Source organism: Colobus angolensis, unplaced genomic scaffold, assembly GCF_000951035.1.
Source record: "Colobus angolensis palliatus isolate OR3802 unplaced genomic scaffold, Cang.pa_1.0 Scaffold335, whole genome shotgun sequence".
Lineage (NCBI taxonomy): Eukaryota > Metazoa > Chordata > Mammalia > Primates > Cercopithecidae > Colobus > Colobus angolensis.
The window spans coordinates 100,706-127,817 of record NW_012116655.1 but is presented as its reverse complement, the minus strand read 5'-3'; the positions used below and the strand labels follow the sequence as shown (position 1 = coordinate 127,817).

The 27,112-nt window shown below is 51.1% G+C and overlaps 2 protein-coding genes across 8 annotated transcripts in view; one reads left to right on the top strand and one right to left on the bottom strand.

Moving 5' to 3' along the window:
• Positions 1-5,014, bottom strand: part of TOM1L2 (target of myb1-like 2 (chicken)) — a 135,718-nt gene extending 130,704 nt beyond the window's left edge. For all 6 annotated transcript variants that reach the window (XM_011952137.1, XM_011952138.1, XM_011952139.1 and 3 more), the window contains exon 1: positions 4,806-5,014. In XM_011952137.1, coding sequence (XP_011807527.1) covers positions 4,806-4,857 — 52 coding nt within the window. In that variant the 5' untranslated portion in view covers positions 4,858-5,014. The remainder of the gene's footprint in view (positions 1-4,805) is intronic.
• A 327-nt stretch (positions 5,015-5,341) lies between these two features.
• Positions 5,342-27,112, top strand: part of LRRC48 (leucine rich repeat containing 48) — a 47,837-nt gene continuing 26,066 nt past the window's right edge. Inside the window, exons 1-5 of one of the 2 annotated variants that reach the window (XM_011952132.1) lie at positions 5,342-5,521; positions 6,379-6,489; positions 10,402-10,578; positions 16,357-16,473; positions 20,452-20,618. In XM_011952132.1, coding sequence (XP_011807522.1) covers positions 10,419-10,578; positions 16,357-16,473; positions 20,452-20,618 — 444 coding nt within the window. In that variant the 5' untranslated portion in view covers positions 5,342-5,521; positions 6,379-6,489; positions 10,402-10,418. Of the gene's footprint in view, positions 5,522-6,378; positions 6,490-10,145; positions 10,579-16,356; positions 16,474-20,451; positions 20,619-27,112 lie in introns of those variants that run through there. The other variant, XM_011952133.1, reaches the window with a different exon arrangement.

Genomic DNA, 27,112 nt, shown 5'->3' with positions numbered 1-27,112 from the left:
GCTAATTTTTGTATTTTTAGTAGAGACGGGGTTTTGCCATGTTAGTCAGGCTGGTCTCGAACTCCTAACCTCAGGTGATCCACCCACCTCGGCCTCCCAAAGTGCTGGGATTACAGCCGTGAGCCACTGCACCTCTCTGGCTTACTCTCGCTCTAAACCATGCTTTCTACTCAGGAACTAACTTCCAGAATAAAGGGCAGGATGGATGCAAGAAATGCACAGTTAACTACGTCAGACTGTGGTCTTAGCTGCTAGCTTGAGATGAACATGCTAAGTGTTCTACCAAATCATACCAGGTTAGAATGTTTGCGTGAGGCCTATGTACAAGACAGAATAAGAATTACTCCACCAACCACTCAGACCCAGGACACCTTTTGTGAGCCCGTTGCCTCTACTGAAGGCTCCCTAAAAGCAGCTTGTTAATATTTGCATCCCCAGAGCCTAGCGCAGGCCTGGCCCCCCACAGGCACTCATAACTGCCTACTGAAGTGAACAGACAAAATCATTTAGGTGTAATCCCCATGCAGCTGTTGAGAAGTATCTTTTTATAGGCAGGGAAAATTAGGTCCAAAGAGAATAAAAGTTGAAGTCAGTTAAAGAATGTAGTATTTGGGCCAGGCGCAGTGGCTCACTCCTATAACCCTAACACTTTGGGAGGCTGAGGCAGGTGGATCACGAGGTCAGGAGTTCAAGACCAGCCTGGCCAAGGTAGCGAAACCCCATCTCTATTAAAAATACAAAACAACGCGTTGGTAATCCCAGCTACTCGGGAGGCTGAGACAGGAGAATCGCTTGAACCTGGGGGGCGGAGGTTGCAGTGAGCCCATATCATGCCACTGCTCTCTAGCCTGGGTGACAAAGTGAAACTCCATCTCAAAAAAATAAAAAACAAAAAAAAAGGCCAGGCACGTTGGTTCATGCCTGTAATCCCAGCACTTTGGGAGGCCAAGGTAGGCGGATCACGGGTCAGGAGATCGAGACCATCCTGGCTAACACGGTGAAACCCCATCTCTACTAAAAATACAAAAAAATTAGCCGGGCGTGGTAGCGGGCACCTGTAGTCCCAGCTGCTTGGGAAGCTGAGGGAGGAGAATTGCCAGAACCCAGAAGGCAGAGCTTGCAGTAAGCCAAGATCACGCCAGTGCACTCCAGCCTGGGCGACAGAGCGAGACTCCGTGTCAAAAAAAAAAAAAAAAAAAAGAATGTAGTCTTTGATGCCATCCATCCAGAGCAGGGCTTCATCCTGTGGCTAAACCCTACTTGCCACCACTCCCCACAGCCACCTCTGCTCCATTAAGACTGGGGCTCACAGACGTGCCCATGCCCCACTCACTGCCTCATTCAGCTGTCCCTAGGCCCAGTGATCCTGCATGCGGAGTTCCTACCCATCCTTTATGAACAGCCCTGAGATTCAAAGAAGCCAGTCCCTGTCACCCCAGACTCTTCTGAATTCTTTCTGACTCCTTCGGCACTTACAGTCTACTCCACTCATAGTTCCATGCATCTCCGCCTTCTCTCCTGAAACCGTAAATCCATTGAGGACAGGGATCAGAGACGGACCAGCTTTTTTTTTTTCTTTTTCTTTTGGAGACAGAGTCTCACTCTGTCACCCAGGCTGGAGCACAGTGGCGCAATCTTGGCTCATTGCAAGCTCTGCCTCCCAGGTTCAAGCGATTCTCCTGCCTCAGCCTCCTGAACAGCTAGGATTACAGGCGCCCACCACCATGCCTGGCTCATTTTTATATTACTAGTAGAGACAGGGTTTCACCATATTGGCCAGGCTGGTCTCAAACTCCTGACCATGAGTGATCCACCACCTTGGCCTCCCAAAGTGCTGGGATTACAGGCATGAGCCACCACAACCAGCCTACAGCTGCTGTTTTTAATCATTAGCTTTGTAGTTGTTATTTTATTTCTGTATTCCCCCTCCCTCCCACCAACCCCCCAACCTCCCACGTTCTTTTAAAAGAATACCAACAACACTAAATATCAGGAAAGTCACTTTGACACTTTGTCACAACAGTACAGAATATACATTAGCACCTCATTCTGTCCATTAATCATTTACCTGAACTGAAATGACCTATTGGCTACCTGGCAATGGGGAGCCATCATCATCTTTACAGTCAAGCATCTTACGAGCAATGGTGAACCCTGGGGCCTGGTAGGGTCTTTTCCTTCACAGGTCACAGAAGGGCCAGCTGTTTCACACACCCTCTCTGGATAGAAAATCCAACCCTAACTTAAGTATCCTGTTATTAACAGTGACGGTTTCAATTTACTGAGCTTCTACTATGTTCCAGATACTAAGCTAAGTGTTTTCATATATTATCTCATTTAAACTACATCACTCTGTGAATATGAATCTTTCTCTCTCTCTCTCTCTCTCTCAGAAGACTGACAAACTAAACCTCAGAAAGGCAACACAATCTTCTGGGGTCACACAGCCAAGAAATGGGCCAGGTCAAAATTCAACTCAGGTCTTCCTAACAGAAATAACACGCTCTTTCCACTTGCTATATATCCCTACATCCCTTATATTTGTTTTTGAGGTTTTTTTGTTGTTGTTGTTTGTTTTTTTGAGACGGAGTCTCACTCTGTTGCCCAGGCTGGAGTGCAGTGGCACGATCTCAGCTCACTGCAACCTCTGCCTCCCGGGTTCAAGCAATTCTCCTGCCTCAGCCTCCTGAGAGCTGAGACTACAGGTGCATGCCACCACCCCTGGCTAATTTTTTTTATTTTTTGTATTTTTAGTAGATATAGGGTTTCACTGTATTATGCCAGAATGGTCTCGATCTCCTGACCTCATGATCCGCCCGCCTTGGCCTCCCAAAGTGCTGAGATTACAGGCATGAGCCACCACGCCCGGTCATACTTGTATTTTAAATCCCCTTTAACTTCTACCCCTCATCTACTACCTTGTCATTTTAAAGGTGTAGAGCTTCCTATTTTAAAGGGGACAGAAAAGAAAATAATTCCCCCAAGTTTTCTGGCTCCCTCCATTAACTGGCTGGAAATTAGTTTTTGGAGTGTGGCTGCCACGCAAGAGAACCTGAAGAGAGTGAGAAAGGCCACGAGGAAGAAGTAAGGAAGTGAAAATTCAGAGACTCTCCAGTGGGCAGCAAGGGACAAAATGTCAAAAAGGTGGGAAAACACTCTTTTGGGGTCCATGATGCATTAAAAAAGATACTATGCCAGAAAGTAAAGAAAGGCTCCTAAATGCTAATTAGCTAACAGGAGAGACCTCAATAAGTTTACAGGCCCCACTAAAGGCTAGAAAGTAAGCTAGAATTTCATAAGCAAAGCAGAAAACAAACAAATCACTACTGCCAAAATCAGGCCCATAAGGACACCAAAGATCCTGGCTCATAAAAGATGTTTTACCAGTCCTTCAACCAACCAGGAGGAACCCAGTTTTCGAACAAATTAATCCGCATTCTTGACTGATCAAGTGGCATAAGCCACTGCCTTGGGTGAAAAGGCAAGTTGCTTTTTTATTAAGGAAGTCCCATATGGTGGCCATTTCAGTATTCCTTTAGCTACAGTTTGGGCTTTCCTTATCCAGCATTCTGGTCATCTCTGGTGTCCCCAGGTGTCCACATCCCCTCGTAGGATTAACAGATAACCCTGAATAACATTCTGTCCACATTGCCAACAAAAGATTTCAGCTTTGGTAAATATAATACGAGGCGGGGGAGGGAGCAACAGTCAACATGCAGAGTACTACAAAGAATATCAAAACTTGAGAACTTTAAGGGACCTACCACATCTCATCTCCAAACACTTTGACAGGGGAACTTCAAATCAGAAAGGGCACAAGGTCATACGGAGTCACTGGCAAAACCACTGCTAGAGTCCAGGCTTCCATAATTCCCAGACCAGGGCTCTTATCATTAAATAACACAGCCTCCCTTCTTTCCTGGGAGGCACTGCAGGCATGCCATCCCCCTGCCAAGATAATCACCCTCCAAGAGCCCCTCCTCCCATCCCAGTCCCTCCTACAGCCCAGCTGAGTTGCAGCTCAAATTAGCAAGTCCCGGAGCAGGGGGCATTTCTGGGAGGGTGCCCAGTCTGATGGTTGCTGGTACCGAAGAGGAGGAACAAAGAGAGAGAAAAAGGTGACATCCCACAAAGGGTCTGGGAGAACTAGGTCCTTGGGGCAGTGGCAGCGAGCCTGCTGGGCTGGATAAAGACACATGCAGTGGCATCTCCCAAAGGGTACTGGGGAAGCAGACCAGCAGTTGGCACCACCTCTAGGAGCAAAAGGAAGGAAGGGCTGAGCCCTGATGGTCAGGGAAGCCTGGGGCATCTCCAAGTTCAAGTTGGGTCTCAGGGATGCCTCCTAGCAGAGTGGCACTGGCGCCCGTGAGGTGGCACCAGTGCCCGGGAGGAGGCCCGAGGACACAGATGCCCTGCCTGCCCGTGGGACAGCACCGGCACCCGGTGGAGGCCCAGTCCGCCCGTGAGGTTGCACCGGCGCCCGGCGAAGGCCCGACGACCAGGATGCCCAGCCCGCCCATGAGGAGGCACGGGCGCCCGGCAGAGGCCCAGCCCGCCCGTGAGGTGGCACCGGCGCCCAGTGAAGGCCCGACGCGGCAGAGGCCCAGCCCGCCCGTGAGGTGGCACCGGCGCCCAGTGAAGGCCCGACGACCAAGATGCCCAACCCGCTCGTGGGGTGGCACCCGCGCCTGGCGGAGGCCCAACCCGCTCGTGAAGTGGCACCGGCGCCCAGCGGAGGCCTGCGGTCCTCACCAGCCGGATCAGCGCCGCGGTCGCCCAGCCTCCCGCCCCACACGCGGCCTTACCGAGGCACTGCCCCACCGGGGTGCTGAACGGGTTCCCCAGGAGGAACTCCATCTTGGGTGGACAACACGCAGCGGCCCGGACCCCCTGTCTGCCACCGAGGTCTCAGCGGTAACCCGCCGGACTCCCGTCCTGACTGACACTTGCCCCCTCCCCACCCTCTGGAACGCCGAGCGCCGGGACCTTGGCCCCGCCCCCTTACCGCGTCTCTATTGGGGGACACCTACAAAGTCCGCCTCCGATTGGCCGTTACACCTCCGTCGCAAAGCCCCCACCCATCCCGCAGCGTCCGATTGGGCCGAGGAGCGAGCTAGGTCACCGGAGTCCCTGTCAGCCGTGGTGGCACCTCCCCTGGCCCGCCCCCGAAGAGGAAGTTGCGCATTTTGATTCCTCCGTATATTGGTCAATCTAAAGGATTCTTACTATTATTGGACAAAAGACGAGTCAATCACTCAAATAGAAGGACGGAACAGAGGTGAATCTAGGAATATCCCCGCCCATAGAAAGTAGTGATTGGAGAAACATTTGTTTTCTCTACGGCTGATTGGTGTTAGGAGTGTTTCCCCACCCGAGATGTGGTCACGTGATCTGTCAACTTTCATCCAGGATGTCTCCCTGCTGACTTCCCCTTAGCAACCAAGTCGCGGCGCTTGGTTCCCCAGCAACCGGGAGACGCGTCAGCTGCGTGGAACCAGTCGAGTTCCCAGCGCTTGAGAAGGTGAGACTTGGGAGCTGAGGCTCCGGGAGGACTCGCAGGGACAGACAGCGCCCGACTTAATTCCTTCCTGTTACCCTTTTCTCGGAGAACGCCGTCCCGGCCCTTCTCGTTTATCAAATGAGCACGTAGGTCCTCTCCCAACCACTTTACAGTCGTGCTGAGACAGCCAAGACCCTTTAGTCCTGGGCTTATCAAGCTTTTGAATAAAAAAGAAATACTAAGGGAGCATTTCCCGAGGGAGCAGGGCTAGAATCGATTTTTAAGAGGTTCCGTCTTCCAGCCTCCTTTCATAAAAGAGAGGTACCCTGTCCACCGATAACTTTTCCCAGAATTTAGCCACCATATCTGACCTCATAACTGTCAAATGATTTCATCTTGGTACTGTATAAACTGCTTTGGATGTGAATACGGATACTCAGGTTCTACATCTGTCTCTGTGAGCAACTCATTGTATGACTTTGGACAAGTTCCTTTCCCTCCCTGGAGCCTCAGATTCCCTAGCTGGGAAATACGGGCATTAGGACTTCCTTTTTTATGGCCTCCGGAGCTTACATGTACTTAAATAATGCTTGTGCACTGAGCACACAGTAAGCGTTCAGTAAGTGATTGATTTTATTCTTTTAAAAACAATTTTTGTTCATTATTTATTTATTTTTAAAAATGGAGACGGGGTCTTGCTATGTTGCCCGGACTGATCTTGAACTCCTGAGCTCAAGCAATCTTCCCACCTCGGCCTCCCAAAGAGCTGGGATTACAGGTGTAAGCCATCTCGCCCAACCAATTTTCTTCCTATCAATTCATGGCCAATAGGGACTATAGTTTTCAGATCCTGTTGACCCCAGGTTATCGTTTCCCAGGAAAATTCTGGATCTGTTCTCTGCGACGAGGCTACTCCGTTGACAGTTGTGTAAAACTCTGCTGCTTTCCGCAGCTCCAACCTTTCTGGTCTTCAACAACACTATCATCAGGCAAGTCAAAGGGGACCCAGGTTGGGTGGTAAACTACTAAGATCCCCATAGAGGAGGACTGTTTGGGCCTTGGCCCTGAACCCAGGACAACTGTGAGAAACATTGTGAGCTGTGGCAACGATAGTCCCCAGTACCCTAGGTACAGTTGAGTCGTGATTAGGAAAATGGACTCTGCCATATGCTAAGTGTATGAAGTTGGGCATGATAATTAACCTTGTTAACTAGCTTCTGTTTTCTTATCTGGATATTGGTGATTATTAGCCCTACATGGAAGCTAAGTTTCTAGAAATTTCTCCCATTCACATCTTGCTAACACCCTGGTCATCTCTCACCTAAGTACTTTTGCAATTCTCAGTACTGCTGCTAGAGTGAGCTTCTTAAAAACTAAGATCTGATCACATTGCTGCCCTTATTTTTTTTATTTTTTGAAATGGAGTTTCGCTCTTGTTGCCCAGGCTGGAGTGCAGTGGCATGATCTCGGCTCACTGCAACCTCCGCCTCCCGGTTTCAAGCGATTCTTTTGCCTCTGCCTCCCAGGTAGCTGGGACTACAGGCATGCACCACCATAACCGGCTAATGTTGCTGCCCTTATTAAGCCCTACGTGCTTTCCAGGGGTTCTAGGATAATAACAGAACTCCCATAGACCTCTCCAACCTTGCATGACTTCAGCCAAAGGGCAACACGTCTGTTCTCTCCCACCTCAAGGGCCTTGCCACGAAGTTATCTCCTCCTTCTTTCCTACTTGTCCTTCAAATCAGCCCTGTCTTCCTTGGCCAGGCCAGGTGCCCCTAATGTACGATTTCATAGTTCCCTACACCTACAAATTGTCATGGTTTGTAATTAAATAGCTGTATTATTGTTTGATTCATGCCTGAAGCAGGGGTAAAAATCCATCTTTTTTTTTTTTTTTTTTTTTGAGACGGAGTCTCGCTGTGTCGCCCAGGCTGGAGTGCTGTGGCCGGATCTCAGCTCACTGCAAGCTCCGCCTCCTGGGTTCATGCCATTCTCCTGCCTCAGCCTCCCAGGTATCTGGGACTACAGGCGCCGCCACCTCGCCCGGCTAGTGTTTTTTTGTAGTTCTTAGTGGAGACGGGGTTTCACCGTGTTAGCCAGGATGGTCTCGATCTCCTGACCTCGTGATCCGCCCGTCTCGGCCTCCCAAAGTGCTGGGATTACAGGCTTGAGCCACCGCGCCCGGCCAAATCCATCTGTTTTATTCACAACATGTAGCAGTTCCTCACTACCCGTGTTTGGACTAAATACGTGATCTCACACAAATGCAGGAGGGAGGAATTATCCACCTTTTACAGATGGGAAAGCCAAGGCTTAGATAGGCGAAGTGAGTTACTGAAAGATGCAGAGTAAGGATCCAAATGCTGCCCTGATGTGCTTATAAAATAGCATGTGTAATAACAATCCCACATTTCCTAGCATAGCAGTTGCTGGGCTTGACTGAAAGCAAACTTGATCTGTCACAGGTACCAAGGCCCTGATGAAGTAAGAGGGATAAGTCAGTTAAAGTTTTGAAATCAAAATTAAGAGTCATTTCCCAAAGTATAGCACCTTTTTTTTTTTTTTTTTGAGACGGAGTCTCGCTGTGTCGCCCAGGCTGGAGTGCTGTGGCCGGATCTCAGCTCACTGCAAGCTCCGCCTCCTGGGTTCATGCCATTCTCCTGCCTCAGCCTCCCAGGTATCTGGGACTACAGGCGCCGCCACCTCGCCCGGCTAGTGTTTTTTTGTAGTTCTTAGTGGAGACGGGGTTTCACCGTGTTAGCCAGGATGGTCTCGATCTCCTGACCTTGTGATCCGCCCAGCTCAGCCTCCCAAAGTGCTGGGATTACAGGTGTGAGCCACTGCGCCTGGCCAAAAAAAAAAAAGCCAAACACTTTACAGAAAACATCAGCCAAATATAACACATTAAAATTCCCCCAAAGACAAGTTGATGAGAAGTTATGGGAAACCTTAGGGGAAACCACTACACAAGAGTGGGGAGCTAGAGAGAGAGGCCGAGGGCTGGAACCGTCTTTGGGGGTAGAATCAGTCACCCCAATGAGGTGGAGCCAGTGTGAACAGATTAGAGAGAGTAGGAAGAAAAGGACCAAGGTCTTGGGAGGATGGAAGGCACAGGTGGAGAAGGGGTAGGGGTTGAAGGGTGTGGAGGCTATGCCTCCCCTAGAAGCAAGAGAGAAGTGTGCACAAGAGCTCATTGGGACATTTTATGAGGGACAGTTTAGGGCAGAGGATGCATATTTGCAAAAACTGCATCCAAGTGGATGGTTGTGTAGGAAAGAGGAGGGCAGTCTTAGAGGAAAGTCTCTTAAGATGAGGTAACAGGATTGTATGGCCCAACCTGGCTTTTCAGCGGACACCATCAGCCCTGCACCAGGGCTCCAGCAGTGCCCAGTGGAATGAAAAGCAGAGCACAGGGGCTGCCTAGCATCAGGGGCCAGCAGGGCAGAGAAGGACAGGAGGTTCAGGGAGGCCCGGATGCTGGGGAGGCATGTGGACAAAGATAGGAAGTAGGGCCAGCAGGGAGGCAAGAGTCAGGGGCGGAAAGTGGGGGAAAATATCCCTCCTGGATGTCCTCACCAAGAGGGTTAAGGATGAGAATGTGGTCCAGCCACGAACAGCCACTGGAGTCAGCCTCACAGTGTGACTGACCAAATCTACAGATCCCCGCTGTGCTGTGGTGTCTCAGTCATTTCCCTCTGGACCATTAGTAACAGAATCTACTGGAAGCTGGGCATGGTGGCTCATGCCTGTAATCCTAGCATTTTGGGAGGCTGAGGCAGGTAGATCACCTGAGGTCAGGAGTTTGAGACCAGCCTGGCCAACATAGTGAAACCCCCGTTTCTACTAAAAATACAAAAAATTAGCCAGGCATGGTGGTGGATGCCTGCAATCCTAGCTACTTGGGAGGCTGAGGCAGGAGAATCACTTGAGTCCAGGTGTTGCAGTGAGCCGAGACTGCGCCATTGCACCCCAGCCTGGGCGACAGAGCGAGACTCTGTCTCAAAAAAAATTAATTAATTAATTAATTTAAAAATAACCTACTGGAGCTAGCTTAAGTAAAAGAGGATTTCATGTGAGAAACAGAAAACTCTCATGAGGCCTGGACCTAGGGACATTAGGGACTGGAAAGCCAGCAAGAAGGAGGAGCCTCTGTCTGTGTCGATCTGTCTGTCCTTTGTCATTTGTTTTCTGGTTCCCAGGTTCCCATCTCTGCTTTTCTCTGTGCATCTGCCTCCTCCGCCTCTTGCTCTCTGCTTAACCCAGCCAGTCCATACTCCCTATTTCTACCCAACTCAAGCAGCCAGCTCCGATGGGCACTCTTATTCCACAACCTCAAGTTCACATCTCCCACGGGGAGGATGTGAAGGGTCAGCTTGGGTCTCCTCTATACCAGGAGAAGCTTGTGGTGTGGTGGGGGGCATACACACATGACTGCCTGGAGGGGATGAGGTGCTCAAGGAAGAGGAGCTGCAGGCTGACAGGCCTGGCTGGGGCTGCCCAGGGAGCACAGTCAGTGGTTGGTACCCACAAGCCCAAATGAGGATGGGCACACAAAGTCAGAGGCCTGACACAGGGCCACAGTCATAAGATGAGCCGAGATCACAGGCTAAGGAGACCAGTGTGGACACCAGTTCAGTGGGTCCAGCGAGGGTCCCAGCTGTGGCTATAGGGTCAAGGGATGAAACCCTGTGGACAGGCCCAGGTGGTTGCCAGGAAGCCCTGGAGCAGCCTTGGTGTAAGTATACAAACCCCGAGATGCAGCAGACCCAGGGCCGGGAGTAGGGCACTCCTCAGAGTGCCAGTGGCCACAAAGACCCTGTAGGGGGAAACCTCAGCCAGACCCTGCCCTCAAAGAGAGAAAGAAGCAGGCTGTGAAAGAGGAATGCGGTGTTTTTTAGGGAAAACGTGGGAGAAGATGAACCGGCTGTGTGACTCGATGGAGCCGAGGGTGATGGACGATGACATGCTCAAGCTGGCTGTCGGGGAGCAGGGCCCCCAGGAGGAGGCTGGGCAGCTGGCCAAGCAGGAGGGCATCCTCTTCAAGGATGTCCTGTCCCTGCAGCTGGACTTTCGGAGTATGTATCCAGAGTTCAGGAGTGGTGGCCAGGGTGGGGCCCTCCCTGGCTTTCTCTGCTCTGTCTTCAAGCCCCAGGATTCCATACAAAGTCCATGGTCGAGGTTCCCACATCAGCATTAGGGCCTACCGGGGTTACAAGGCATAGGAGCAGCACAGATGTTTGTAAAGCATCATACTTAGTGTCTTCATCATGTGAATATCCACAACACCCCTGATTCTGAATAAGAATAGAAAACAAGATAAAATTGTCCCATGCCAAATCCAAGTGAGCCCCCAAGACTATGCTGTTTCCATAACATAACTCCACATGGGCGTCCTTGGAGTGGGGGTCCCTGGCAGGCAGAGCCTAGGAAGTACCACGTAGCCAGGAGCAGAGGGTAGGAAGTGTGGGAGAAGGAGGGAGAGTGGGCACTGGGAGGGCAGCTTCAGGGAAGGGGTCACCAAAAACAGGCTGGTAGCAGGAGGGGCACAGGCCTATGAGGCAGAGAGGCACGTCAGGAATGGGAAGATATGGCTCAGGACCAGGCAGACCCTTACTGCTTCAATGTCCCGTCTGTGAAATGGGATGGCTGTCATCCCTGTCTCAAGCATTGGGTGGGGGGACAAGGTGAGACAGCATGTGCACAGTGCCTGGCTCACACAGGAAGGCCAGCGAGCTGCAGCACAGTAAGTCAAGGCAGAGGCAGTACGAGGGCAGTGAGAGAGGTGGGCAGGGATCCTGAGACCCCCCCTTGTACATGTGCAGGCAAGGTCACAGCAGAGTGACCTGGTCTGATTCATATTCCTGCTCTGTCTTGGGGCCCCTATGCTGGCTGGCATCCAGTCACCAACAAGGAGGTATTGAGACCCTGCCTCAGTCCAGCCCTGCTGCCAGAGCCAGGGACACGACAGTGGGCAAGTCAGGCACAGCCCAGGCACAGCCCCACGAAGTCCACAGGCTCCCGGGACTGAGCACCCAAACAGGGAGGGCCCTGAGCCGCAGCCCCGAGAGGGGTAAAGGGGCACAGAAGAGGTACAGCAGGAAGGGGCTTTTGCAGCTGACCGCTTTCCCTCTGTTTCCCCTCCCCCACCTGAGGTTCATCCAGCCAATATTGACCACCTGTCTGTTACATGCCAGGTACTGTTCTAGGCACTAGGGATTCAACTATGAGCAAAAAATACAAAAAGCCTTGTCCTTATGGAGCTGACATTCAACTTTGCAGGGGACAAAGAAATAAAATGAAGAAGGAAAATAATACTATTTGCTAAAGGTAACATGTGCTGTGGAGGAAAAAAGGAAGGAAAGGAGAAAAGGGAAATTGGGGGTGGAGTATAGCGTTTTATAGGGTGGCCAAGGGCTTCACCAAGAAGGTAACAATTTAGCAAGGAGGTATTTAGCAAGGAGGTAGGCAAGGGAGAGAGCCGCTGTGCAGATCCACCGGGGAAAGTGGAACAGCCAGTGCAAAGGGCCTGGGGCAGGCTGGACCCCACCTGATCAGCCCTGCTGAGGAAGCCATTGTGGAGACAGGTCAGGGAGGTCATGGGGTCAGCTGGTGTCAGCTTGGAGCCAATGGAAGGTGTTTGGCTCTTACAGTGAGTGAGGTGGGGACCCCAGGAGGGTCCTGAAGAGAAATGGGACAGGATGGGACTTAGGATTTCACAGGACCCTGCTGGCTGCGTGAGGATAGGCTGTGGAGGCCAAGGGCTGAGGCAAGGATCTAGTAAGATGGCCACTGCTGTACTCCAGGGAGTGATGACCACAGGCCCGGCCGAGGTGGTGGCCACGGAGGCAGATTTAGTGTCTTTGCTGAAGATTAAATCGGCTTTTTTGGCAGTCCGGTCATGCTGGTAACTTATTTAGAGCTAACTGCCAAGTACATCCTGATTTGTTGTGTTGTTTTGGCTTCTCCTCCTGAACTGCTGACACCTAGGAAAAAGCCAGCGTGCTGGCATGTGTGGCAGAGCACCAGGTGTGCAGGAGCCACAGGAGGAGTGCTGCTGCTGGGGGGCTGTCAGATCAGGGCGAGAAAAGGCACCTGGAAAATCCAACCCAGGGATGGGAGGTGGCTGGGAGGCTGGGGCAGAACTGGCCCCACCCTGGAAGCACAGGTGGGAATTGTGGCCAGTATCGTTCTGGGAAATCTGGCCACAAACAGGGAGCTGGAGAACGGGCACCAGTCCCACCCAGCCCTGGGAACCCAGGAGAGGTGCAAGGCAGCAATCCAGCTCTAGGGGAAGGGCCGTCACACCCAGCCCTGGGAACCCAGGAGAGGCACAACTCAGCAATCCAGCTCTAGGGGAAGGGCAGTGGGCCCCTCGGGACCTGGGTCAGAGAACCCTGTCCTCCCCAGACCTTTGTGCAGGGAGGGGAGCTAGGAGGGGTTCCCCACTTTCCCACTGGGACTTTCACAACCTCACAGGCATGCTCTGCCCCTCTGAATGAATATTGAAAATGCAGCTGGACTGTATGGTGTTTTGTTTTTTGTTTGTTTGTTTTTGTAGAGACAGTTGCCCAGGTTGGAGTGCTGGAGTGCAGTGGCGCGATCTCGACTCACTGCAACTTCCACCTCCCGAGTTCAAGCATTTTTCCTGCCTCAGCCTCCTGAGTAGCTGGAACTACAGGCACATGCCGCCACGCCTGGCTAATTTATTTTTTATTTTAGTAGAGACGGGGCGTCACCACATTGCCCAGGCTGGTTTCAAACTCCTGAGCTCAGGCAATCTGCCCACCTCAGCCTCCCAAAGTGCTAGGATTACAGGTGTGAGCCACAGTGTCCGGCTTTTTTTTTTTTTTTTTTTTTGAGACGGAGTCTCGCTCTGTCTCCAGGTGCAGTGCGCGATACTGCTAGAGTGCAGTGGCGCGATCTCAGCTCACTGCAAGCTCCGCCTCCTGGGTTCAAGTGATTCTCTTGTCTCAGCCTCCCAAGTAGCTGGGACTACAGGCACCCACCACCATGCCCTGCTAATTTTTGTATTTTTAGTACAGGTGGGGTTTCACCATGTTGGCCAGGATGGTCTCGATCTCTTGACCTCGTGATCCCCCCGCCTCGGCCTCCCAAAGTGCTGGGATTACAGGCGTGAGCCACCGTGCCTGGCCACCAATTTGTATTTTTATTATTTATTTATTTTTTTAATGGTATGAATCTTGTTTATTGAAAACATTATATCTCACCTTTCTCAAATTGAAGACTGCAAAAAATAAAAGCAGTGCTTTATTGAGTTGTCATTAACCTCAGGAGCAGCAGCGCTGCCTCTCTATGCTCCAGGAAACCATGGCTTCCACGTGCCACGTCTATCCTGCCTCACTTTACAAAACAGTCCTGAAGCTTAATCAAATAAAACTATTGTACATTAGAAAAAGACAGCTGGGTGTAGAAAAGCCAGGTGTGGCGTTCCCTTTAAGCAAAGGCTGCTCCGCAGTTGGGGCATCTTCACTTTCTCAAGGCAAAATAGCAGATGAACCCAAAGAGGAACAGGATGATGGCCAGGAAGATTCCCAGGAAAGTGAAGCAGTCCTCCAGCACCCTATCCCTGCAGACGGGACAGCCTCTCATGATGACAATGGCATTGGCAGGGTACCAAGTGATAGTCCGGCTGTGGCCATTGTAGACCCTGGGGTGGTGGGTGGGTATCCCTGTGATGACGTAAGGGGAGGGCGGGCAGCAGCAAGGGGTGGGCAGCAGGGATGACGCCGTAGCCATGGGAGCTGAGTGCATAGTGGGCCTAGGTTGTAGATGGGCAGCCACTCCCGGAGCAGGGGCTGTGGTCCATGGCAGCCCAGCTCAGGTCATTCGGTCCTGGCAGGGGACACAGTGGGGAACATGGCAGGGATGCAGCAGACTGGCCGGCTCAGGCTCCTCTGAGGCTCAACGCCTTAGCACCAATTTTTATGTTTATTTATTTAGAGACAGAGTCTCTCTTTGTCACCCAGGCTGCAGTGCAGTGGCATGATCTTGGCTCACTGCATCTCTGCCTCCTGGGTTCAAGTGATTCTGCTTCCTCAGCCTCCTGAGTAGCTGGGACTACAGGGATGCCAGCTAATTTTTGTATTTTTATTATAGAGACAGTGTTTATCCACGTTGGCCAGGCTGGTCTCGAACTCCTGGTCTCAAGCAATCCACCGGCTTCGGCCTCCCAAAGTGCTGGGATTACAGGTGTGTGCAACCGTGCCCGGCCACCAGACCAAATTGTGTGTTTTTTTTTTTTAAGACGGAGTCTCACTCTGTCGCCCAGGCTGGAGTGCAGTGGCACAATCTTGGCTAACTGCAAGCTCCGCCTCCTGGGTTCCCACCATTCTCCTGCCTCAGCCTCCTGAGTAGCTGGGACTACAGGTGCCTGCCACCACGCCCGGCTAAATTTTTTGTATTTTTAGGAGAGACAGTGTTTCACTGTGTTAGCCAGGATGGTCTCCATCTCCTCACCTCATGATCCACCTGCCTCAGCTTCCCAAAGTGCTAGGATTACAGGCATGAGCCACTGCGCCCGGCTCACAGCACCAATTTTTAAAACTCCTTTCGTTTCTGTATTATTTTAGTTCTTTTAATGAGCTTCTTTTTGGTTTTTTTTGAGATAGAGTCTCGCTCTGTCACCGGGCTGGATTGCAGTGGTGCGATCTTGGCTCACTGCAACCTCTGCCTCCTAGGTTCAAGCGATTCTCCTGCCTCAGCCTCCCGAGTAGCTGGGACTACAGGTATGCACAACCACATCCAGCTAATTTTTTGTATTTTTAGTAGAGACGGGGTTTCACCACGTCAGCCAGGGTGGTCTCGATCTGTTGACCTTGTGATCCGCCTGCATTGGCCTCCCAAAGTGCTGGGATTACAGGTGTGAGCCACTGCGCCCACCCTTAATGAGCATATTCTAATTTTATAAATTTTAGAAATCATTACAAAAGCAAATATGGAAAAAAGGAGCATATAAACAACAGAGCTGTATGTGGCTTCTGGGAAAAGCTGGCGGATAAGTTTGGCCTCTAGAGTGTTATATATACAGTACATATTTACTTATACGTATGTGTTATTCAGAACTCTCCTGATTGCCAGTGACAAAAACCAAACTCTGGCTTACCTAGCAAATGGAATGAACCAGCTGTGTAGCTGGCGTGGGTGGTCTTCACAGGCCACAGGGGCCAGGCACTTCCATGACATCAGGAACTCGTTCTTGCATGGATAACTTATCTCATCCCCTACATGTGGACATTTGGGAGCTTTTCTGACCCTTATGTGCCTGAGGGATTTCTTTGGACATATACACAAGTGTGGAGACAGATTTCATGTAGAGAAGTTATAGGTCAAAGGGCACCGACTTGAAATATTTCAATAAACATTGCCAAACGACGCTCCAAAAAGGCTGAACGAGGTGATCAGCCCTCCCACCAACAGAGACACATGTTTTCATTCTATTTATCACACTGTGGAAGGAAGGCCTCTGCCTGTGTCCTGTGTCCCAAGGTGAACCAGCCTCCTGGAGAGGCCCTGGCCCGGCCCCAGAGACAGCACAAGCGAGTCTCCCGCCCAGGCCAGGTCCAGCTCACTCCCACACCAGTGACTTCTTAGCCCCACACTAGTAGACCTATTAGGTCTTTCTGTGGCTCTGGGTGGCAGTACCGATCCCCGCCCACCTCATAGGGATATAAGGTTCCTCGATGCTTAGTCCACATCTGCAGGGTGCCTGCGAACTTGAGGGCAAGGCAGAAGAGTGGTAGGTCCCTTTTGTATGGTTCTGCCTCACTCCTCCAGTACACTAGCACAAAACTCTGACCCTAATCTGAGGCTGGAATCACCTTCCATTATTTCAGACATCCTCCGCATAGACAACCTCTGGCAGTTTGAGAACTTGAGGAAGCTGCAGCTGGACAATAACATCATTGAGAAGATCGAGGGCCTGGAGAACCTCACACACCTGGTCTGGCTGGGTAAGGCCCTTTCCTGTGTGTGTCCACCCTAATCAAAGGTGACACTCTGCCAAGGTTATTGCCTTCCCAGGAGACAGTAATTGTATGTGACGCTCAGTTGCCGGGCCATCATTAGCCAGGGTACAGCAGAAGCTCTGCCTGCTGAGAGCAAGAAAGCTGCTATTTTTTAAAAGCCTAGGGCTTGTGCTGGGCAAAACACAGCAAAGATGTGCTCAGACACAAGACCACAGAATATTCTGCTCTTACCTGCCCAAACTTTCAGTCTGGATGGGGCACAAAGGGGCAGCTGTGGACTCCTATTTAATCTAGACTCAGGCTGACAGATAACCATCGGCAGGTAACCATTGGCTGGTGGGACCCAGATCAAACCAGGAATAATTGTCACAGAGCCTAGTGTGTTTCAAGCACTTAACTACATGCTAAGTGGGGCCTGTATGCTTTCCATATGAGTCTTTCAGTTCACACAGCATCTCCATCATAGAGATGAGCAAACTAAGGTCACTGCACCACATCAGGCCTCACTGCCAAGGCCATGGAGGGTTTTGATGAGGTGTTCCTTCTGCTGGCCTCTTAGGAGCATCCTCACATCTGGTGAGGGCCAGTGGGCCCCTAGCAGGGAAAAGGTGATGGGCCTGAGAGCTCCTTATGCACTGTCTTGTTTAACCCCCATTTTAATCCTAAGAGTTGGGCATCTGTTATAATCCCAACCTACAGAAGAGGAGCTGAGACTCAGAGAGCCCCAGGCACTTGCCCAAAGCTGCACGACCGAGAAGTATCAGAGGGGGGCTCACCCCGACGCCTGTCTGACCTCACAGCCCACTTTCCCTCCATCCTATCAGGTGGTCTCCTGGTAATAAGGGCACCCTGGGGCATCATGAGCCTCCCAGTTTGCCAAACACTCCCAACCTCCTTTGTGCTGACAATTGCAAGCCCACAGCAAACTCACAGGTAGGGTTATGCTGCCATTTCACACATGCAGCAACTGAGGCTCAGGGAGGCTGACCAGCTTGATGGAGCCACGTGCTACAGGTAGCAGAACCAAACCACAGCCAGGTCCTCTGACACCTGGGCCCAGGTCTCTTGTCCCAGGTTTCTCATTTCTTTGCACCCTAGCACCCATTAATGCTGATCCCTGAATGCCATGGTTTTAAGCAGGAGCTCCCTGGCCTGTCTGTCTCTCAGACATAAAGCAAGAGCCACTGAGCCCCATGACAGCCCCCTGTTTCTGTCTGCTTACCCAGAGAGAAACTTGAATACTGGTCTTGGTTCCCTCCCTAACAAAAGCTTATCTTCCTACTACTTGGTGCCCCTACACACATACTTCCTAGTCAGCTCATTCCCCCGACCCCTTGCAGTGGCCATCCATGCTTCCAAGGGTCACTGGACTGACAGCCAGTGCTCCCTGGGATGGGGGTGCTAGAGCAGTGACCGCAGGCTCTGGTAAGAGGTCACGCTGCCCCTCAGAGTGTAGTCAGAAGCTGGTCTTTGTCCAGCCATGGCACTAGGTGCTCAGGGACCCATCCACAGCCAGAAAAGCTGGGTCCCTGGGGTGCCGAGGATGAGGGTTAGGGAGGTGGCACTCCCATGGTTCAGCACGACCTCTCACACTGACATGCACGGGGCTGAGGATGTGCTGGAGCTGGCTGGCACTGGCTGTACACAGCTCTTCCCAACTTTGCTTCCAGGGATGCCATGCTGGTAGCTTGAAATTGGCCACAGTGGGAGTATTTACACCACAGAAATGAGCAAGCACCTCAAATCAGGGGTTTTCCTCAGCCCCCATTGGTAAACACTTACTAGCACACCACTAGCGGGTGGGCTAAGCCTCCCAAGAACAGAACCCGGTGGCACAGTGAGAAAGGAAGTGTGCAGGCCTGTCATTTGTTAGACCCCCATTCAAACCCCAGCTTGGCCAACACACTGACTTTGCACAAGATATTCCACTCTGTAAACCTCAGTTTCTTTTTTTTTTTTGAGACGGAGTCTTGCTCTGTCGCCCAGGCTGGAGTGCAGTGGCACAATCTTGGCTCACTGCAACCTCCGTCTCCCGGGTTCAAATGATTCTCATGCTTCAGCCTCCCGAGTAGCTGGGATTACAGGTGTGTGCCACCATGCCTGGCTAATGTTTTGTATTTTTAGTAGAAACAAGGTTTTGCCATGTTGACCAGGCTGATCTCCTGGCCTCAAGCAATCTACCTGCCTCCGCCTCCCAAAGTGCCAGGATTATAGTTGTGAGCCACTACACCTGACCTGAACCTCAATTCCTTTATGGGCTGTGCTACCTTGAGCATATTACCATGAGGCCCATTTGAATCTCCGTTTCCTCATCTATAAAATGGTATGATATCTCTGCTATGAGGATTAAACCAGGTAATGCACTTAAAGGGCCTGGCATAGAGAAAGGACAGTTATCATTGGTCTCAATGTCAACAGGTGAGCATCCCCTCATATGCAGAGGAGGCTCAATTAAGATATGGTTAAACTCAACTCCCAAATCACTTTTTTTTTTTTTTTGACATAAAGTCTCACTTCGTCACCTAGGCTGGAGTACAGTGGCACAATCTTGGCTCACTCCACCTCCAAGGTTCAAGTGGTTCTCGTGCCTCAGCCTCCTGAGTAGCTGGGATTACAGGCACGTGCCACCATGCCCAGATAATTTTTGTATGTTTAGTAGAGACGGCTTCACCAGGTTGGTCAGGCTGGTCTTGAACTCCTGACCCCCCAAGTGATCCACCCACCTCAGCCTCCCAGAGTGCTAGCATTACAGGTGTGAGCCACCACACCCAGCCCCAAATCACCTTTTAAATGTGATCACTGTGGTTATCATGCTCATATTTCCAAGCCTAGGACAAATGCTTATTTTTGGCTTCTAGGCCATTGGTGTTCCAGGACAAGATAACAGCCCCACCTGCCAACTAAGCCTGAAAACCTGTAGTGGGGAAAAAGTACTTCTAGGCCGGGCATGGTGGCTCACACCTATAATCCCCACTTTGGGAGGCCGAGATGGGAGGATCACTTGAGCCCAGGAGTTTGAGACTAGCCTGGGCAATATGGTGAGAGCCTGTTTCTATAGGAAAAATTTTTTTAAATTAGCTGGATGTGGTGGCGCATGGTCCCATCTACTCAGGAGGCTGAAGCAGGAGGATCACTTGAACCCAGGAGGTCAAGGATGCAATGAAGTGTGATTGCACCACTGCACTCCAGCCTGCGCAACAGAGTGAGACCCTATCTCAAAAAAAAAAAAAAAAAAAAAAAAAAAAGATAGTACTATTATTCCCAAAGATGTGGAATTAGTCTGAAGTCTTGGTTGGGGTTGAGGTTACAGTTGATGAGGGAGCCTGAGACAGCTGTGAGGCAGCTGGAAGAAACTGACCTATCACATGTCCAGGGAGAAGCCTTAGATGAACTCTGGCCCCACCGTGGTTAGCTGTGTGGCTTTGGGCAAATCACTGAGTCTCTCTGAACTTCTGCTTCCCAAATGATCAAACAGGGAGACAAATTCCAAACTACCACTCGGGGCTGCTGTCAGAGGACATACACATGAGTGCTTGATAAACTAGTAAATGCAAAGCAGACAAGAGCAGACAGGAGGTGGTCTTGCTAAAATGCCACAGTGTGAGGAAAGGGGACACTCCACCACTGTCTACCCCTGACCCCCAAGGGCACTGCTTCAGACCTGCAGGTTAGCGTTTTCTTCCCAGAACTATGAGAGAGCATAGACAACAGTACTTGCCCGCATGGCCCCAACCAGGAGGATGATTGGCAGAACTGGAGAGGGCGGTGAACATTTAAGGTGGCAGGAAAGAATCCACACCCGCTTCTAAAAAAAATCACAAACTATTAGACAGTGAGTCAAATTCTGGCCCTGGCAGCTTGGTGCTGGCTCACAGGGCACTCCGTAGCCCTGATGATTTTACTTCAGGACAGCCCATCCCCTGACCCAGGCAGCAGACCCTCACAACCCTCTCTTCTTCGCAGATCTGTCCTTCAATAACATTGAGACCATTGAGGGGCTGGACACACTGGTGAACCTGGAGGACCTGAGCTTGTTCAACAACCGGATCTCCAAGATCGACTCCCTGGACGCCCTCGTCAAGCTGCAGGTGTTGTCGCTGGGCAACAACCAGATTGACAACATGATGAACGTGAGTGGCCGCCCAGCCCGCCCTCACGCACACCTGCAGGGCCTTGGAGCGCCATGGGTTGAGTGGGAGTTTGTGGCGAGGGGAAGTACAGGCTGAGTATTCCAGATCTTCTCATTTTCCTGGAAAAGCCAGGAATCCAGATTACTCCATGAGGGATTTGCTAATGTTTAAATACCACGCTTAACCCAACAAAATTCATCGGAGAGCACTAGTTTACAACCTCCACATTAGTGGTGGTTCTTTCCCTGAATCTTGCACTTATGTAACAAACATTTGCTGAGACAAGTACCTATTAATGTTGGGCATATGTCGTGTGCTCACTGGGAACAGAGACAGACAAGATGTGGTCCCTTTGGAGTGACCAGCACACACCCCATAGTCAAGACACAAGGAGACAAGAAGCCAGTGTCCCGAGGAACAATAAAACAAGGCCTGTGGGTGGTAGGAGGGCACCTCGAGGCTTAGGGGTGTGCACAAGTGGCAGTGGACACAGCTGGGGGTGTGGCGGCAGCTTTAAGGGTCCTGTGTCAGAGGCGATACATCAGATGGCTCCTGGCTTTTGCTTCTGCAACCCACCAACCCTGGGGGCTGTCCAGTAGCCTTTAAAGATTCCTTTTCTGCTTAGGTCAGTCAGGTGGCCTGGGTTCACATCCCAGCTGCAGATCACAGTGGCTTAGATGAGTGGCCTGGGAGGGTCAAGCACTGAGTTGTGACCAGCATGTAAGTCTGTCCAGCAGGACCAAAGCCCGGAGGCACCGTAGTCTCAGAAGTTTGCCCTGCACGCCAGACAGGAGCATCTAAACCCAGCCAAGGGTCAAGCCTTCTATGCCTCCGTTTCCTCATCTGTCAGATGGAGACGATGGCCATGAACCCCCTGCCCAGGCCCTCACAGGAATCAAGTGGGGTCATGAATGTAACACATTTGGTTCGGTGTCAGGCTGGAGTATGTTCCTAACAAATGGAGGACTGTCGTAGCTGAGGGCCTTCCTGTGAGTGTTGGGATGAGGGGAACTTGATGCAGACTCACTGAGAGATGACTAGAATTTGCCATCCAGCAGAAGGAAAAGGCTTCCCAGGAGGAGGGAGTGGTGTGAGCAAAGGCCTGGAGGCACATTGGGAATGCCTGCCTGCACTCACCGTTGAGGAGCACAGGGTCCCTGGACGAGGTCAAAGGTGTGTGGTGCAGGGTGGGGCTCAGGATGTGGCCGGGCCTCGCCACAGTCAGTCAGGATGGCCAGAGAAGCAGTGGGAGCCGAGGAGGCTTCTGTCTGAGATGTGTTGGGGCAGGTCTACATTTAGGAAGGAATCCACCCCCGTGAGGATGGATTTGAGGGGGATTGTGAGAATGGGTTACCCCAGGACAGTGCCACCAGAAAGGATACTGTACCTGCAGGTAAGGGAAGCTGGCCCCAAACTGGCTGGAAGCAGAGGTAAGGCAGGGACTTGCATGCAGGTGGCTGGTTTAAGAGGTGGCTTCAGGAAGCTGGAGTAAGAAAGGCAGGGAAGAACCAACACACAGGTGTGTCACTGAGACTGCTGCCACAGGTGATGAGGGAGGATTCCCCTGGGCCTCGGAAGTGTCCAGGATGCCTCCCAGAAGTGACCATCTAAGGACAGGAGCCTGAGGCATTGATCCCCCCACCAGCTGAGGGAGATCCCAGGGGGATTAGCTTCCTCGCCACCTGGCTTTTGGGCTGGGTGGGTTTCTTTGGCTTCAGAGACATCTCTGAGGCAGAAAGTGAGTAATGAGATAGGACACTGCCAGCTAAGGTCTCTCATGGCTACAGCTGAAGCCGGAGGTAAGCTGAGCCCCTGCAGCAAATAACAAGGACATTTAGTGGCGTGATAATTGGCACTGCAAGGAAGGGGTGCTTATCAGCAGAGCTTCAAGGACGTGAGTTCCTTCTGCCTGTGGGCTCTGCTGTCCTCAGTATCTCCCTGGAGGTTGATTCTCTTATGGTCGCAGTCAAGGACACGGGCTTCCTTGTCTGCATCTAGCAGGATGGAGAGAGCAAGAACTCTTCTTCTCACAGTGGCCCTTCAGTCTGATCAAGCCACCTCAGGGTCTACACTGACCCTCAGCCTAATATCATGGCTGGGAGATGGCCAGGCTGGGCTTATGTGAACAGCCTGGGGTGGGAGCACTGAGCTGTCACTAGCAGTTCCGCCAGGTCAAGCCACAGAGGTGGTGCAGTGTCAGAAGTTTGCCCTGCATGCCAGACAGGCAGCATCCAAACCCAGCCAATACCCTTTGCAGCGCTCAAGTCCTGATTGTCCAGCCTGCTCTGCCCTGTAAGGGCAAGGAAGCCAAATGCTTGCCAGCAGGACGTCTGGACAAGGCATGGAGGGCACAGGCGAACACGTCGAGAGCTGAGATTTAGTCAGCCTGTGTTCAGATCTCAACACTGCCACCTACCAGCTGCCTGACCTTCGGCCAGTGACTTTGAGTTCTGGGTGCCCATTTACCCACCTGTAAAATGGGAATGATAGTAGTTCCTACTCCATACGGTTGCTGTGAAGATGGATCCATTAGAGAACCTTTTGTGCTTGATACAGGGCCTGGCACGTAGTAAATGCATGGAAAATGACAGTCAAGAATATTCAGATTAAGAGCTAACCCCAAGCAACTCCAAACCTTGCTGCTTGAAACTCTGAGATTGAGCAGATGTTCCTGTCTTGGTGGGTCCTACACCCCAGGGCCCACATGTGAATGAATCTCCTCTGTTTGTTTTCCTCTGGACATTTGGAAAGTTTAATGGAGCTGAGACCCTGTCCCTCTGAAGGGCCAGACCTGGGCATGAGAGGGCATGGACGGTGTGAGGTAGACATGCTTGTGCCCTGCCGGGACACCCCGCTCTTGCCTTTCTCCCATCCTGCCCCTGCAGGGACTGGGCAGGAGGAAATCCCATCACCCTTTCCCAGTGGGGGGCTGGGTGCCAGGTATTCCCTCTGGAATATGGGAGAAGCTGGTAAAGCCCATCCACAGAGAGAAAGAGGATGGAAGACGACCCATGGGGACAAGCTGCTGGGGAATGCTGAGATGTCTGGGTCAGGTGCTCCCGAGGTCTGGCTGTATCCCAGGGACCCTGGAGACCCTAAATGCTCTTCACCCAATCAGGCACTAGCCCTCTTGATGACCTGACCCAGAGAGTCCTGACTGATACTTCTCAGGTACTGGCTCCTAACCCCAAGCATCTTTGATTTTAGTCCTTATCTGCGCTGTTTATCTGGCATCTAATTATGTACTTTCTTGTCATTGATATATTTATTAGGCTTATTTTAATTTCTGCTCATTGCATTAAAAACAGATGTTTAAGCAGAATGCAGGGCACACAGAAAAGAGGCTCACTCACTCCTGGCCTCTGTCCTTCCCTTCCAGAGGCCCCAGCCGCTTCTAAGTTACATGTGTGTCTTTCCAAGAGTCTTGTGTTAAACATTGTGCATGATTGTCACATCTGTCCAGCTACCCTCCAAGCACCTGCCTTTGGTGTCTCCTTTCCTTCTGAGTCATCAGCTCGCCCTCTCTGCTGGCTCATTCCATCACTCAGGTGCAGCATGATGTGAGTTCCTAGTTCCCCGTAGGCGGGTGTCAAGGTTGTTTCCAATCTAGTGCCATTACACACAGTCTGTAGTGGACGTTCTTAAACAGGGGTCACTTTGTACCTGGATAAGCCATCTGCAAGATAAACTAGAGAGGAATTGCTAGGTCAAAGGGCATGTGCGTTTTAAATTTTGACAGATCTTGCCAAGTGGAAGTGGAACTATTTACAAAGCCACCAGCAATGATGAGGCAGCCTGTCCCCTCTCACCTTCTACAACACACTTTGTGGAATCTTGCTGGGAGATCTCTTAAAAATTAAATCAGATCCTGTCTCCCTGCCTCCCCACCCATACACACTTAAAACTCCAATGGTGGCCAGGTGCAGTGGCTGACGCCTATAATCCTAGCACTTGGGAGGCCGAGCTGGGCAGAGCCTATTATCCTAGCACTTTGGAGGCCGAGGTGGGCAGATTGCCTGAGCTCAGAGTTCAACACCAGCCTGGGCAACACAGTGAAACCCCGTCTGTACTAAAATACAAAAAATTAGCCAGGCGTGGCTACTTGGGAGGCTGAGGCAGGAGAATTGCTTGAACCCGGGAGGCAGAGGTTACAGTGAGCTGAGATCACACCACTGCAACTGCACACCAGCTTGGGCGACAGAGTGAGACTCTGTCTCCAAAGAAAAAAAAAGAAAACAAACAAACAAAAAATCCAATGGCTTCCACCATCCTTAGAACAAACTGAAGGCAGGGGCTCAGTGGCTCATGCCTGTAATCCCAACACCTTGGGAGGCCAAGGAGGGCGGATCACTTGAGGCCAGGAGTTCAAGAACAGCCCTGCCAACATGGCAAAGACTTGTCTCTAATAAAAATACAAAAACATTAGCCAGGTGTGATGGCATGCGCCTGTCGTCCCAGCTACTCGGGAGGCTCAGGCAGGAGAATGACGTAACCCAGGAGGTGGAGCTTGCAGTGAGCCAAGTTGCGCCACTGCAACTCCTGCAGCCTAGGCAACAGAGCGAGATTCCGCTAAAAAAAAAATTTCTAAACTCTTGACCTGCATGGTCTTGCATGAATTAGCCCCTGACCTTGTCACTATTCCCATCTCAAGTTCTTCCCAGCCTCCTCCCCACCATGCTGCAGCCACCCTGGCTTTTGCTCTGCCTGGTATGTGCCAAGTTCTTTGCTGCCTAGGGCCTTTGCCTGTGCTGTCTTGGCTTCCAAGAATGTGCTCTCCTCTGCTCTTCTGTGCTGGCTCCCTCAGGTCTCAGATTAAATGTCACCTCCCCAGAGAGACCTCTGAATCTCCTAACTGAAAGAGGCCTCCCTGGTATTTTCTCTCAGGGTGCCATCTTGATGTTCCTTATAGCACTTAACCCAAACCATAATGATTTGATTTACTTTTTTAAACATTTGGCCGGGCCCAGTGGCTCACGCCTATAATCCCAGCACTTCGGGAGGCCAAGGTGGGCGAATCACTTGAGGTCAGGAGTTTGAGACCAGCCTGGCCAACATGGTGAAACCCTGTCTCTACTAAAATATAAAAATGAGCTGGGTGTGGTGGCGGGTGCCTGTAATCCCAGCTACTCCTGAGGCTGAGACAGGAGAATCGCTTGAACCTAGGAGGTAGAGGTTGCAGTGAGCTGAGATCGCACCACTGCACTGTAGCCTGGGTAACAAGAGCAAAACTCCATCAAAAAAAAAAAAAAATTAAAACATTTTTCCCCCATTCCTAAAATATAAGCTCTTGCCCTAAGGGCAGGGACCCTATGGGCCTTGTTCCCCACTGTATCTTCATAACCTAGCAGGTGCTGGAGGCCTGCTAGGTGACTACTAGTGTTTGCTGAATAAATGACTGAAAGAAATTCACTCAGAAAAGCATGCTAATTTTTTTTCTATCTTTTGCATAGTACAGTGTCTAGATGCTATCCAATGAAGTTTTTTTGTTGTTGTTGTTTTTGTTCTTTTTCTTTTGAGATGGAGTCTCGCCCTGTCACCCCAGGCTGTAGTACAGTGGTGCAATCTCAGCTCACTGCAACCTCTGCCTTCCAGTTTCAAGCGATTCTCCTGTCTCAGCCTTCCAAGTAGCTGGGACTATATAGGTGCCCACCACCACGCCTGGCTAATTTTTTTTTTGTATTTTTAGTAGAGACGGAATTTCACTATGTTAGCCAGGATGGTCTCGATCTCCTGATCTCGTGATCCCCCCGCCTCAGCCTCCCAAAGTGCTTAGATTACAGGCGTGAGCCACTGCACCCAGCCGAAATATTGCTTTTTTAAAACACTTTTTTGCCATTATTTTTAATGGCAAAAACCACAATTACTTTTGCACCAACCTAATATTAACTACCTAGTTAACGTTTTCCCCATTTTACTAAAAATAGAGTGTAGGGAGAATAAATAAAGTTAGTGGAATGTTCCCCTGGCTATTATCCAGGGAATTCAAGGTTAGCCATAAATTGGGTTCCATTTAATTTAAGATATTTGTACCTTTCATGGGACTTCACAATCTAAAAAGGCATGCCTGGCCAGGTGCAGTGGGTCACACCTGTAATCTCAACACTTCGGGAGGCTGAGGTGGGTGGGAGGATTTATTGTGACCACGAGTTCAAGACCAGCCTGGTCAACATAGCAAGATCCCATCCCTACTTAAAAATAAAATAGGGCCGGGCATGGTGGCTTATGCCTATAATCCCAACCCTTCGGGAGGCCGAGGCGGGTGGGTCGCTTGAGCCCAACAGTTTGAGACCAGCCTGAGCAACATGGCAAAATCCCATCTCTACTAAAAACACAAAAATTGGCCGGGTGCAGTGGCTCAAGCCTGTAATCCCAGCACTTTGGGAGGCCGAGACGGGCGGATCACGAGGTCAGAAGATCGAGACCATCCTGGCTAACACGGTGAAACCCCGTCTCTACTAAAAATACAAAAAAACTAGCCGGGCGAGGTGGCGGGC